This window comes from Cottoperca gobio, chromosome 6 (genome assembly GCF_900634415.1).
Source record: "Cottoperca gobio chromosome 6, fCotGob3.1, whole genome shotgun sequence".
Taxonomy (NCBI): domain Eukaryota; kingdom Metazoa; phylum Chordata; class Actinopteri; order Perciformes; family Bovichtidae; genus Cottoperca; species Cottoperca gobio.
Window position 1 is genome coordinate 23,203,873 of NC_041360.1, and position 13,966 is coordinate 23,217,838.

Genomic DNA, 13,966 nt, shown 5'->3' on the forward strand with positions numbered 1-13,966 from the left:
GAATGTGTATGTCTGGCTCTCACACACTGCTACACTTAGAGTGTGTGTGTGTGTGTGTGTGTGTGTGTGTGTGTGTGTGAGTGAGAGAACAGGGGATTTCCACATCAGCTGACAACCCATAAGGCAGCTAGCCGATGTTTTACTTTGCATGCTCAAGAACTTTAGCTGAGAAACATCTCCAGGTTGGGTTTGAAAGGCAGACGAGAACACTTCAGCAGGTTATAACCGGATGCAAGGAGGCGTCTGCTGGGGCTCGGGGGCGAGAAGTTGAACAGACAGTGGAGCCCGGACCACACTTCACTAAACCAAAAGCATCGCACCCAACGAGATACTAAGTCTCCAGCAAGGTACGTTTAGCTCAAATCTGTGCGTTCGCTTTGTGAAACTTGTTAACTGGTGGAAGTTGGTTGCAGACGATTTCCCCAAAAAGTGCTCATGCAGAAGTAAGCCTCGAGCGTGAAGCCCGCATCTCCCCGTGGGGACAACCCGGAAGCTATGCTGCTGAGAAGTCAGTGTATCCAGCAGAAAATATTGGGTTTACTTATAGTACAGAAGTGGCATTTTCATGGACGGTGAAATAAAATAGAAAATAGACATTTTAAATATTGGAGATTAGTTAATAAAGTTTTAGACCAACCTTCCTGACCTGATGCATCCAGAGCCTCCACACCACGGCTCAAACGACTGACTAACACACACACACACACACACACACACACACACACACACACACACACACTTATTACTTTATGGATTTATTTGTTTATGTTCAAATTAGGGCTGGGCGATACTGCTAAATTGTAACTACAGGCCCAGAATTGGCGATACCGATACGATACTTTTTAGCAGCTTCTTTACTGTCGTGTAGAGCAGGGGTTATAAGGGGAGGGGGGGGGGGGGTGGTTGTGTGTAGCGTTATTTATTTTGTGTTCCCTCCTCTCCTTTCATCTGCTCTGTAAGTGTGTGCGCATATATGTGTGTGTGTGTGTGTGTGTGTGTGGTGGGGGGGAGGGCATACCTGTCAACATTGGAATTTCAAAATAAGGGAAATGTTATCGCGGACTCTCAGCCGCCCAGCCCCCACCCAAGTAATGGGTGTTGGTATGGGTGTAACGTTGGTATCGGTATTTTAGATCGATCCGCCCACCCCTAGTTCAAATGTCTTTTTCTTTTCATTCTTGCAGATGTATGTTGAGAAATTCATCGTTTTCTTTGACCTGGAGACCACTGGATTCGGTAACATTAACTTTTATGTCTGCTTATCAATACTTATCAGTCACAATGACATCTTCCCTTTTATTTATCATAGTTGATAACAGTCAGTGTTATGATATTCACCTATTTATTTGTATATTAATTATTTATTTGAATTTGGAAGAAAGTACTTACTGGATTATTTTTCCAGAGCTTTCAGTCACATCTCGTTGCCTTCATTATTCATTGCCTTCATCGATGTGGCTGAAACCAGAATCTGAGAGAACGGATATTGTTGAGCCTTTAAAGAGAAGTTCCTGAGTCTGTGGTTTTGACACATTTGGTAGAATGTCGTTACAGATATATATTTAATGTGTAGTTAGTAGGAGCATGGAATAACTGCACAGGTAACAGAGAAATAAAAGATACATCACTGTCTGTCAGCTGATCTCTGAGTGAAGAAAACAACAATCAGTAATATTGTAGTCTATATGTATATGAAGGGTGTGATTCCTTCGTTAGTGGAACATTGAGCAGTTTGCTGACCCCAGTTTGATTATTTTGAATATTGTAACCTACATCTATTTATATCTTCTTTTTCTCGTATCCTCCTTTAATCCATTCCTTCTCTACCTTCAGGCAAAATGTGTGACATCATCCAGTTGTCGGCCATCCATGAAGATAGAGACTTTAACGTCTACATCCTCCCCAGCTGCCCCATCCATGAGAAAGCCTCAGAGGTGAATGGCTTCACGGTCGGGGATGGCCGCCTGCTTTTAAACGGGACTCCCTGTGGACACAGTCCCTCTTGTTGATGCTCTCACCTCCTTCATCGACTTCCTTCGCTCCTTCCAGCGTCCCGTGCTGCTGGCGGCCCACAATGCAAAGGTGTGGGATGCACCCTTGCTCCAAAGAGACCTGCGACAGTTCTCCCTCTACACAGAGTTCCAGCAGGTGGTGTCTGGGTTTGTGGATACCTTACCGCTAAGCAGGAACCTCCATCCTGATCTGCCCAGTCATTCTCGGGTGAATCTGGTCCAGCACTTCCTGGGAAAAGACCTACAACGCCCTTGATGCATTGGAGAAAGTCAGGACGCTGCAGGAGCTGTTGAACTCATGGAGTCCCAGAAGGAGGAGCATCTCGAAGGTTACCATCCCATCCTAAGCCTTCTAAAAACAGCTATAGAAAAGAAATATATATTTTCTAGTTGAAAAATAACCTTTTCTTTGCAGTTTTGTTCTCATCGTGTACCCATATATTTTTGAACATCCAAAAAATGTTGTGATTGGAGACAAATATTGCATGTTCCAAACTCACAGATATGTAATTTCTTAATACTGTATAATGATTTGTAGAATTTAGTTTTGTCCACGCTAATGTAACGTGTCATACTCACAAGTATTTCCAGTCAATTGTGTCTCAAATAACCATTAAACTTCCATTTGACTCTTTTATACAACATGGGTTATTTTTAAATTATGATTTTTATGATTACACTTTTCTTGAAGGGTTCGTCGCACAGCTTTTGTTCGGCATGCTTTCATATTGTTTGATAAGAATAGGTCTGTGTCCTGCATGTAGAGTCTGCCCGGGATGACTGAAGGGGAACAATTAAAAAATATATAATTTAGTTAATGTATTTTTATATATTGATGTAAACCTTATTATTATTGCCGATCAGAAAATCAGGTATCGTAGCTTAAAAGATTAATAATCAAAAGACATATGAAAACTATATCTACAACCAAAGTACCACAAAACATGACCAAAAAGGTTTGTTATTATAAACAGTTATATTTATTTCAATGACTTGTGGAATAAACGTAATCACTTGTTTGGTAATGGGGGGATTACAAAAGTGTAAACGGTAAATTTCATTCATCCATGTGAAGTCTATTTTTGTTTGATACATGTTTCAATTAACTTCTGTCTTGCCCAGAATATCTGTGACTTTCTTCCACTTCCTCAAAATTCTTCCTGTTTCTCCAGATAAGCAAATTGAAACTCGACCAATGTATCTTCGGTATCTGCTCCCTGCCTGAAGCTCGACTGAAGGTCATCATAACAAACTGAATGTTCTCAAAAGTGTACAATGTTATTCTGCAACTGTGGGAATCTTCCTCCCCTCTCTACTTACTGTCTTTAAAATGCATGAACACAGATATACAGTTGTTCTTTCCTCACCCAGACTGCTTGAACCTTTGTAAAGAATAAATACTCCAAAGACAAGTTTATTTCTCAAGAATCTTCATTTTAGTATCTTGTATAATTTGTATAAGAACTTCATTCAAACGTTCAACAACAGTACCTAACTATTCCTCTAAATAGTTAAGATCCACCAACAACCAAACTGTTACAGTATGTGGTTATATTGTCGGTTCATCCTCTTTATTTACGCGTTGTCATGTACATCCTGTAGGGGGCAGCACTGTGCTTGAGACGCTTGTATTTGGTTCATATTTCACAGAAGAAGAAAGGGATTCTCTGCGCATGCGCATATCTGAAGCATAATATTTGAAAAGCCGTATTTCACTGTTTTTGTTGGAGAATATTCCTTAAATGTGCTACAAACATACACTGTAGAAAATCTTCAGTGGACTCAAGTGTTTTCCGACGCTGTTATGCAGCTAAATACTTGCCAGTGTGTCTTTGTTGTCGTTTATTGAACACAACTCTGTGGCTTTCATCAACGTTATTGAAACTGTGGCCGCGGCAGGGATGCAACCAGCAGATTCAGACGGAGTTGAAAAGTCTCTACAGTCGCTGGTTTTCTTCGACTTGGAGACAACTGGACTGAGTAAGATCCATTAATGCTTCGTCAGGGATCAATTTCTCTGGGATAGACACTGGACACCGCCAGCATAAAACCTCTGATTTAGTTTCACTGTTATCTCATTCATAAAACATTGGAAACCACATCGAAACAACAGATCAGTTTACTTTGCCTGCTTGTGGGAGATGAAAAAATACCTAACGAGTAGTCATTTTGATTCATGATTCATTGTAATTAAGGGTGTCATTATCACAGCTTTCAATCTATTCATCTTGACATTTTTTGCAGATCAATAATAATTCAAATAATTGTTAGTTTCAGCCCTTGATCACTGAGGTATTTCAATTTCTGAATTAATTTCCAAGGTAATTTACTCTCAACATGATCGGCGAGCACGACTTATAGTAGGTTTAACCTGTATCTCCCATGCCTAATGGTTGATTCATTTTTGCCCAACCTAACAGCTTGTAATTCATCCCACAATATTTCCATCAAAACTTTCTCCTGAAGCATATGAAGTGATGCTTTCATGTTTTATTCCACCAGGTCAGAGTTGTGAGATCGTCCAGCTGGCTGCGGTGAGTGGAGGCCACTCACTCAACCTCTACGTCACCCCTCGGTGTCGAATGCAGCGAGGAGCAGCCAAAGTGACCGGCTTCAGGGTCCGCAGGCAGAGACTGTACCTCCATCGCCAGCTTGTCTTCACCAACTCCCTGCGAGAAGTCGTGGTGTCCTTCATAGCTTTCCTCCAGATGCTCGGACGGCCTCTGGTCATCGGCCACAACAGTCGCCGCTTCGACTGTCCGCTGTTGGCTCGAGCTCTCGATGAACTGGACCTCAGAGCACAGTTTGAGTCGTCCGTCTCAGGCTGTGTTGACACTTTACCGCTGGCTCGGGAGATACTGAAGGAGCGTGGCCTCCAGAGTTTTCGACAGGAGAACCTGGTCAGGGAGCTGCTGGGTGTGAACTACAAGGCCCATGATGCTTTGGAGGATGTGCGGGCGTTGCAGGGTCTGTACGGTGTGCTTCAGCCCACACCAGAGTTGATCTGTAGGCATATGTTTACTCTGGACACCATGAAAAACAAAACAGCTGCTAAATCTAAAGTGCCACCAGGACAGCGCCCCCTGTGGGAGAACTTCCAGCAGACGGTGAAGGTCGCAGAGAGCGAAGAAGACAAAGATACAAAGCAGAGCATGTGAAACATCTGGAAGACACACAGTACTACTTTAGCACAAACAAAAAAGCACTGAAACCCACTAGATTTGGGTGTGATTGGTGTATTTAGTTCATCTAGACTACATTGATTGTTTTATTCAATCTGGAGTTTCAAATCTGTAAAACAGTCTGCCTCTTTTTGATGTTTCCAGAAAAATGCACTTTATTTATTGCACAATACTGACCCGATTTTAGAAATGTTGAAACTGTTGCATAAATCTGCTAATAAATGTTTTTCTACAGTGAGTTCCAAATTATATAAATGCGTAAATACTTTATTCAATACGCGGTTTTGACCGTTATTGTACGGTTCATCAACACACGGTACAGACGCAACACGTAACATAAGGATCAGACGTTGGAGTGATGGAACAAGGCTTTATTAAACCACTTCTACGTACACATGTTATCCGCAGTCCCGGGCTACAGCATCACCATATTTAAAAATGCTAAACCATGCTAGAGAAATATTCCACAAAACATTCTCACTATAGTTAAATAAAACTTTAAAAGGTAAAATATTGCAGGTCTTCACATTTGTGTGCATTTGAAGGACAAATGTTAAAAGTGACACAAAAAAAAAATGCTGTGTGAAGTCCTGGACCCATAAAAACCAAAAAGTGAAAGATGTGTGATGGTTCAATTTAAAAGTGAAAATTTAAAATCAGATGTTTGGGACAGCGACCTCTACACGATTACTACGTTTTAAATATTGTAAAAGATCGCAAAAATGATGGTTTGTTTACAAAAATGTTGAGGTCATGGTTCGTTAATCAAAAAGACGCCGTGATTTTAAGCAGAAACGTCTTTTTATCCCTTAATATTCTTCCATTTTTCAACAATTTTAGCAACAACAAACAAAGTGCATCTATATTCGGGACGAGCCTAGAGATGGACCTACATCGTTTACATGGACATAAAGCAGTAAAAGCTTCACCAGCGTTGGCTCAATTCACTGTCGTCATTCATAAGAGAAAGATTTACTCGCTGGTCGGTCGGCAGGCAGTTCATTCATTCTCAAATACTTCATTCAAGATAACTTATAAAAATGATTACAGCAAGAAAATCCACTTCATTGATTGACTGAATTCAGATGGACTCTGGTACAAACTGGAAACTGATGCAGAAGTTTGCACCGTACTGAAATAATGCAGTAACAATATCGTCCCAACATGTTGGAAAGTGGTCACCATAAAAGATTTTACTGTGACGATAAAACCCACTCGCCACGTGATATGATGATGTACAGTAAACCGTATAATACAGTGGCTCCAGGGGGGATTTCTCTTGTGTAATATCAAGTATTGATAAATCAGTACAAACAACAAAACATGCAAAGTCTGTAAAAAAAATCGGCTTCAAATACTCAGAAATACAGACATGTTTGTTCCTAGAACACTATAAAATGAAATGCAGCATTTGTTGTACAACTGTACAAGACGTATACGAGTCAACTTGTGTCAAACTGTATGAGCACGCATCAAGCAGCAGTAGTGCATCTTCAGTCGTATGTAACTTAGTTTCAATCAAAATGCATGATTCCCATGTTTCGTGCTTAATGGGACGGCGATGGTTAGTTTGTTTTTTATCTTCATGATTGTTCAGTACTTTAAGGAGAAGTTTCCAGACCGTCGACATGCGCTGGTAACAGTTAAAAGCAGTAATACTTTCCAGGGTCAACTTCACTTTGACATCCGAGATTAATGTTAGCTTTGTCAGCTGTATTAATAAAGTTTTAGTCAATGAAAAACTGTCGATTATATTTAACAATTCAATCTAGAATAGCCAAAAGTATTACTGCTCAAAATCACACATGCATCTCAGTATTACACTTTATACTCTCAACTGTTTCTATATATTAACAATGTATTAAAACAAGTTAGTTGCACCAGCGACCCTGGGGAAAGATCCCCCACCCTGCTTCATTGCTGTTTGAATGTATAACAATAAGATAAAAACATGCAGCTGTAAGTTGTTTTAAGAATAAAAAGGAACAATGTCAGAAACACTGAAGAACAACCCATTTTAAAAAAACTTTAGAAATTGTGCATTGACAATATTTCGATGTTGATTTGGTCGCCAGACTTAAAACTGCGTCACATCATCAGTGAATGGACTTTGCTCAGCTGTTGTTTTGAGAAAACGATCTCACCAAGAGGTTTATTTATAAGTTCTTCCAGAGCTACAGCGACTCAATGGAGCTTTATGAAGTTGTTTCCAAGTCTCATGCAACATTTGAATCATTTGATCTTCGTCTTAAAGAATCAGACTCCTCATCAGGAACCTCACAGGGATCAAGTGATCTGAACTCGTTTAGTGTTGTGGACATATTTATTTTTTATTCTTAGTATGTGTCCTCTGTCCAGCAGCTATGAAGAATTTGGGATTTTTTCTAATAAGATGTAAATTGCACCACTACAGGTAAAAAAAAGACAGTTTAAACCAATTAAAATCAGCAGTGACTGGCTGCTGGCTGTTAAAGCTAAAGAACGCTGCTGGAGAAGTCTGCAGGTCGGGTTCAGGTTTGGGGGGGAGCAGCGGCCCACAGACAGACATCGACACACATCTGTGTCTGAAAGCTCCTTGAACATACTACCTACTGAAAAGTGCACGGCGATCATTGGGCTCAATCCTTAACGCAGCGTAAACCAGAGGGGAAAACAACAGGTAGTAGGAGCTTTCACACACAGCCACACACTCACGACTACAGGAGGCAGCAGGCTCGGAACATGGTCATCCCTGACTGGGAGGTGATGTGCAGGGACACGCTCTCATTGGCCGAGACAAACAGGACGGTGCCCCGTCTCAGCGTGATGTCAGAGAGGGCAGCGGCAGAGGTCGCCATGGCGTCGCCTTCAATGACCAGGAGGATGCTGGCGCTGTCGACTGGAGCGACAGTGTACTGCTTCACCGAGGCCGGGACCTGCAGGAAGGACGGGATACCCATTATTCTGTGTCTACCTGTTGCCTTGTGTGCACATGCCAACATCCTTGACTAACAGACATTTTGATGATGTTCCCTTTAGCGCTGGTATTATGTTGCATAAGTTCATGTGGGACAAGTCTGTCTGTCTCTCTGTCTCTCTGTCACCTGTATCCTCATGACAGTGAAGTCTGGCACTGGGGGGTCGTAGAGGGACACGCAGGGATCCGAAGCGTCCTGGACACATGGGAAGATCTTGGAGCTGGCGGGGGCGGGGCTGTAGTTCAGCATCTCACACAGCGTGTTAACGTCGATGTATTTCGGCGTGAGACCGGCCCTCACCGTGTTGTCCGAGCAGGCCATACACTCGATACAGTCTAGATGGAGGAAGGAATAGATGTTACAATGTTAGATACCATCAGGGAGGTGTACTGACACTGGCTCCTTTTGATCCTCTGTTGTTCTTTTATTATCCGAGGTGTTTATGGTGGGGGGAGAAAGTGAAGAGATAAGGAAGCAGGGGGGGCTGTGTTTGAATAACAACGGATCAAAGCCAGGTCCGGTTCACAGAGCTTTGCCTCGTGTCCTATTGTTGACCCCTGTGTTCCCTGAGGTGTAGAAAGATGAGAGCACATTCCTCACACGGCATCGTTGCTTGACAGACCTTGGTGCTGTAAGCTCTGATCCTGATCTTTACAATAACATACTCAGAGACAAACTTTGGACCTTTTGATCATGTTTTAGGAAATTACTAAGCCTTTAAAAAAGAAAAATAAGCCACTCTTATTTATGTCTTCAGTAGGAACCAATGGCTTTTCATGGGATTGGTTGATGATAAGTAAAGTTTAGAATAATGCTTCTCTGTCATACAGGAGCACCAGGAGGGACGCTGGAGTTCCTCTAAAGCACTACATCTCATGAATACAAACAAAAAGCATCCTCTGACCTCCGTAAAGGTAAGCGTGAGGCTCGTTGGCTCCCAAGAACATGGCCTGGCCTGGATCCAGGTCCATGAGGTTGAGGAAGTAGATGGAGAAGCAGCCGATGTCTCCGGGATACTGGGAGTGGAGACGGAGCAACAGGTCACCGATGCTGCTGGATGTGTCCTTCCCCGCTGCACCTGCACGGGTCATAATCATCAACGAGGGGAATCATGTCAGTAAAACATGTTTCAAAAAAACTTAAAAAAAAACTTATTTGTAGGATAAGAATAGAAATCAGATTCTGGCGCCACCTGGTGGTAGTACAAGCAAAGTACTAAAACATTTCTTTTGAGGTGAACTTGAGTTACTTTTTAACACATGCATCAGATAACAAATTGTTGACTATGATCAAATGAATCAATTTGTGCCTAAAGACTTAAAAATGTTTAGATCACGTGTAAAATCACCCTTTCAACAATAGTCTAAATCAGGAGATTTTTGAGAAAATTGGCTTTATTATACGTCTTCATTAATTATTTATTACACTGCATAAGTGTGCATAGCTTTGATATTCAACTTGTTATGAGTTCATAGATGCGACATACACTTCCACCAAAGGAAATCCTAAATCTCAGTTGCGAGCACAAATGGGTTAAACATTGTTTGCACATATTGAGCAATCCTCTCATGGTCAAATAGACTGTGTGCAACAAAGAAACGGCACTGGACGAAATGCTAAACCTCTACAGTCTGGTAATGCTTAATGACCAACTGACTTCAACCAGGAAGTTGTAGCGCTTTTGCTACACCCTTCAGCCTCCTCACCTTCTTCAGTGACTCTCTTGACCAGCATGTTGAGCTGATCCACGAACACCTTCTTCTCACAGTTCATCATCCTGGTGAAGCACTTCTTCAGCACCTGGCTCGTGTGAACCACATTTCCCATGCTGCATCGCAGCTCCTGCGCAGCCTCGTTGCCCACCAGAGCATGGAACTCTGGGACAGCTGATGGATGCACACACACACACACACACACACACACACACACACACACACACACACACACACACACACACACACACACACACACACACACACACACACACACACAGGGTATGAATTAATTTTTTTGTGACACATTTACCCTTCCCTACCCAAAGTACAGTCCTTTACCTCGACACGCGTTATATAACACACAGTATACGTACGGGTTTGACGCCATAAAACAACATCTCGCTTTCCTTCTTTCTCCTGTAACTGCCCAAAATCAAATCCTCTCATGACCCTGTGGGACTTTGGGACTCACATTTGAGGAATCCCAGGATCTCCTCCGCTGGTCTGAAGCCACAGAGGCCCTGAAAGCGGGTGAGAGCGATGGCCATCTCCGGTTTGTGGTTGTTGTCTGGATAATGCTCTGGAAACTGAGCGTGGAGACGAGCAGCTAACTCCTGACCAAACCATAATGACAGAAAAGGAAGATGGTTAGCGAAGAGGGAAGTGAGGGAGACTAATGTAGACAAATGATTAGGGTCCCTGTGGTTCATCCTAAAACAATACAAACCATGTTGAATACAGTGTTTCTAATAACCACACATGTAGATTTGTGTATAGCTAATCTTTTTGTAACAATTGAATAATGCTGCTTGAAAAGTGCCTTCTTCAGGAGCAACATTAAGACTGCTTCTGGTTGGATCGTAGACTTTTAAGCAACTATACGAAATAATACAAAGATACTATCAGTTATTACTGATAATACAGGACAGATAGGTCGCATTAACCCCCCCCCCCCCCCGTCACAGCCCTCTCAAAGCACAACACACTGCGAGTAGTGCAACTACTTAGTGTTCCACTTCTATTACATTGTCGGATTCATTCATTCACTATATTTCTATAGTAATCTGAGGGTGCTGATGATATTGTGAAACTAAAGGTCCTTTTTGTTTTCCCACTTCCTGGTTCATATTTTAATCTGCTGTAGTCAAATGCAAAATAAACAGTATAATGAGTCATTTTTCGCAGAATCTGAATACTGCGTGGACGTGTGAGTGTTTGTGTACTCACTCTGTTGGGATGGGCCTGTATGGACAAGGCTGTGTTGACAGAGAGGACTTTGAAGAGGAAGGGTAGCTGACCCTGGAAGGTGTCTTTGACCTTGGAGCCCAGGCAGGCAGGGAAGTGGGCGATCCACTCGCCCAGCGTGGTCTGTGCGATCCTGTTGTCTTTAATCTGGGCATCACCTTTTGGGTGGGCACCCATCCACAGCTGGAGGAGATAGCAGAGATGGATAGGTTATGTCAAATATTGGACTTTCGAAGAAGTGGGTTGAGGCAGAAGTAGACTAAAGGTTGCAGAAGTAGGTTTGTGACTGGATGATCTATCTGGAAAAATCCATTTGGAACAGTGAATGTGAAACAACGACGAGAGCTGAAGTAGAACTAATCCCAGAATAAATCAAACTTGAAAAATGAAGACATGGCAGTTCTGTGGCTTCCCTCTGTTAACAAGCTTCCTAATGGAGTCCCAGTTGTCCCCAGACCCTCTGAGAGAAAGAGCTGGTATCATACATTTACATTAAATCAATTAATCTAATGCTGTAATCCAAAGTGATTTATACTCCTTGAGAAGAGAGGAGAATCCGATCCATCTCACTGAGTGTCACTCTGGGTAAGAGTGTTAGTCTTGTGCCCGAAATGTAAATGAAGGACACACACTCGTTGGTGGACAAACAATCTGCCGCAGCGGGGCTCAAACGTGTAATCTAGGTTGCGTACGTGAGAAAGAAACTTAGATATAACTAGTAAATGTAAAAGAATACAAATCACACATTTACAGGAAAGAAAACTCAAATATTCTCTGAGATTATAAAATCAAAAATGTCCTTTTTTAAAAGTTGTCTTTCTAATAAATGTGTGTTTTTTTAATGTAAATTAATAAGAGAATATCCAAGTGTTTTCTTCCATTGTATTAACATATGGGTGCTTTTTTTTTTTAGAAAATGTCATGTTGTATAACAATGCACATTTTAAACGTTTAGATTATGTCTATTCCCTTTAGGAAAAAACATCTAATCAATAAAAACACTGGAATGCAACTGAATAAATGTATAGACAAACAAAGGTTCTCACCTAAAATGATAATAATAGTTGGACTAAACAATAAATCACATACTGTAATGTGGGATTAAACATCCATACCACCCTCTGACTATAAGCATGAAAGCTAATATGACCAACCGTGACATGTGGCATTAACGTGGCAGGCGGTACGTGAAAATGTCACAACCTGAACTAATGACCTTCATGACGAACACTGCAGAGCTGCTGTAGCTAAATAAAGAAATATGAATGAGAGGCATGGAGAGAACAAGGATCTCTGAGCAACAACTCCACATTATAAACCCTGAAAATGATTTCACACGACTCATGTGATTTATTGAATTTGGAAGGAATGATGATTTTAATACTGATGTTGAGTGTGTAGAGCAACATTTCTAAATCTTTAAGATCTTATGGCGTGTTACCATCTTAACACAATAGAAGTTATCCTTACAAACTGAACGTCTAATGGGGATCCTATGTCAAATCATTTTTAAGAAACACAAATGTTTCGACTCTGTTCCAGTGTTTTTAACAACAGAGAACTGCTGTTCTGGGGGATGGCATGTTTATATTCCACATGTTTATTTAAATTTAAATTACAATCATTCTATTATAACCTGCAAACTGTAGTCAAAATGTTTATGCATTTAATTTATCCAACAGATACAATACACTCCCATCTCTGAGTAGCAGATCCCAGTGATGTGAACCAGTATTAACCTTACCTCTGCATAGTGTTTGCCATCCTCTACAACAGCTACTGGGTCTCCACCAACCACGAGCTTGGCCACCTCGCTGTCCTGCCCGACCTTACCCCAGGCATAATGTTGCACGGCACAGGTCAAGGGAAACACTTGGGAGGGAGAGACCAAATGTAGTGTGTGAATTCAACAACAATTCCTAAAACTAAAAGGTGAATACAGAGCTGAACCCAGTCTATTCCAGGTCTAATCCCTCTACAACAGAAAGCACACACCCTTCTTTTGTTTCCCTTCCTACAGGTGTATTGTGCATCATTTTGTGATTGTTCAGTTTGGACTATAACAAACTGGTTTGTTAAGAAGATGAGCAGCTTTGTAGTTCAATAAGGTGTGGCGTGTTTTACAGGGAGAACGAACCACACAGCCTTTTCTAAATATGCCGTATACCCTCTTTACAAAGCGGTAAAACAGGGAGGAGGGGGTGGGGGGGGGGGGAGAGAGACACACCGGCCAACTGACGATGTAACGTTCACGGACAGAAACACATACAGTAAGCAGGTTTACATTTGCGAGGCACTAAACGCCTTTTAAAATGTACCCTTCGCGTGTGGCTGTAGACATTTTATATATATCTGGTCAGAAGGCGTAGCGACATGTTGTTTCACTGTAGAGCTAACAGTGCTGCTGCTCTAAACACTAAACGCCATTAAACAAACAGATGAAATATTGATGTGGATGCTAACAACAACAACAACAACAACAACAACGAAACACTTTTGTTCCGGCTCACCGTGTCAATATCAGCTATTATGTACTAATAATAACAAACAGTTGCACCTTTAGCTAGCTACATGTTTATCGGCGGGATTAGTAACAGTGTTTAGGAAGGAGAAGAGCTCGCTCACCTCTTACTTCCTCCATGGCTGCAACGTCTGCTGTCAGACCGTTGGTGACGTCACGACTCTACTCGGACTTTTTTCTTTTTTTTTTTGCAGTTTGACGTAATAAAAACGTAAAGAACAATTATTGTTTTTCACATTACTTGCGAAATTCCTTAAAGCTCTAAATAAGCTCGATTTATTGTTTTTTTTATGCATTCAATGAAAATAAAAATGATATAATATTTCTGTAAATA

General features: G+C 41.5%; 2 protein-coding genes across 3 annotated transcripts; one reads left to right on the forward strand and one right to left on the reverse strand.

The window, feature by feature from the left end:
• Positions 1-3,425: 3,425 nt before the first annotated feature.
• Positions 3,426-13,804, reverse strand: mpi (mannose phosphate isomerase). 2 transcript variants are annotated; one of them, XM_029433434.1, is made up of 9 exons: positions 13,737-13,804; positions 12,856-12,983; positions 11,094-11,294; positions 10,339-10,480; positions 9,858-10,037; positions 9,056-9,229; positions 8,278-8,486; positions 7,889-8,109; positions 3,426-5,016 (listed from the first exon to the last, which is right to left on the reverse strand). In XM_029433434.1, the coding sequence occupies exons 1-8, from the start codon at positions 13,750-13,752 to the stop codon at positions 7,891-7,893; spliced, it is 1,269 nt and encodes a 422-aa protein (XP_029289294.1). In that variant the 5' UTR covers positions 13,753-13,804; the 3' UTR covers positions 3,426-5,016; positions 7,889-7,890. The 2 variants fall into 2 exon arrangements, with proteins under 2 accessions (XP_029289294.1, XP_029289293.1); XM_029433433.1 differs by lacking the exon at positions 3,426-5,016 and having other exon boundaries at positions 5,545-8,109.
• On the forward strand, positions 3,860-5,195 carry LOC115009463 (uncharacterized). The gene is made up of 2 exons (XM_029433435.1): positions 3,860-3,992; positions 4,515-5,195. Exons 1-2 carry the CDS (start codon positions 3,914-3,916, stop codon positions 5,168-5,170), a joined length of 735 nt encoding a protein of 244 aa, XP_029289295.1. The 5' UTR covers positions 3,860-3,913; the 3' UTR covers positions 5,171-5,195.
• Positions 13,805-13,966: the final 162 nt, after the last annotated feature.

What these genes read in the sequence shown, in the direction of transcription:
- LOC115009463 (XM_029433435.1), top strand. Translation starts at nt 3,914, where the DNA reads ATGCAACCAGCAGATTCAGACGGAGTTGAAAAGTCTCTACAGTCGCTG. An exon ending in CTTGGAGACAACTGGACTGA is followed by an intron (nt 3,993 to 4,514) that starts GTAAGATCCATT and finishes TTATTCCACCAG; the next exon opens with GTCAGAGTTGTGAGATCGTC.
- mpi (XM_029433434.1), bottom strand. An exon ending in GATCCTGGGATTCCTCAAAT is followed by an intron (nt 10,038 to 10,338) that starts GTGAGTCCCAAA and finishes TGCATCCATCAG; the next exon opens with CTGTCCCAGAGTTCCATGCT. An exon ending in CAAGAGAGTCACTGAAGAAG is followed by an intron (nt 9,230 to 9,857) that starts GTGAGGAGGCTG and finishes TGACCCGTGCAG; the next exon opens with GTGCAGCGGGGAAGGACACA.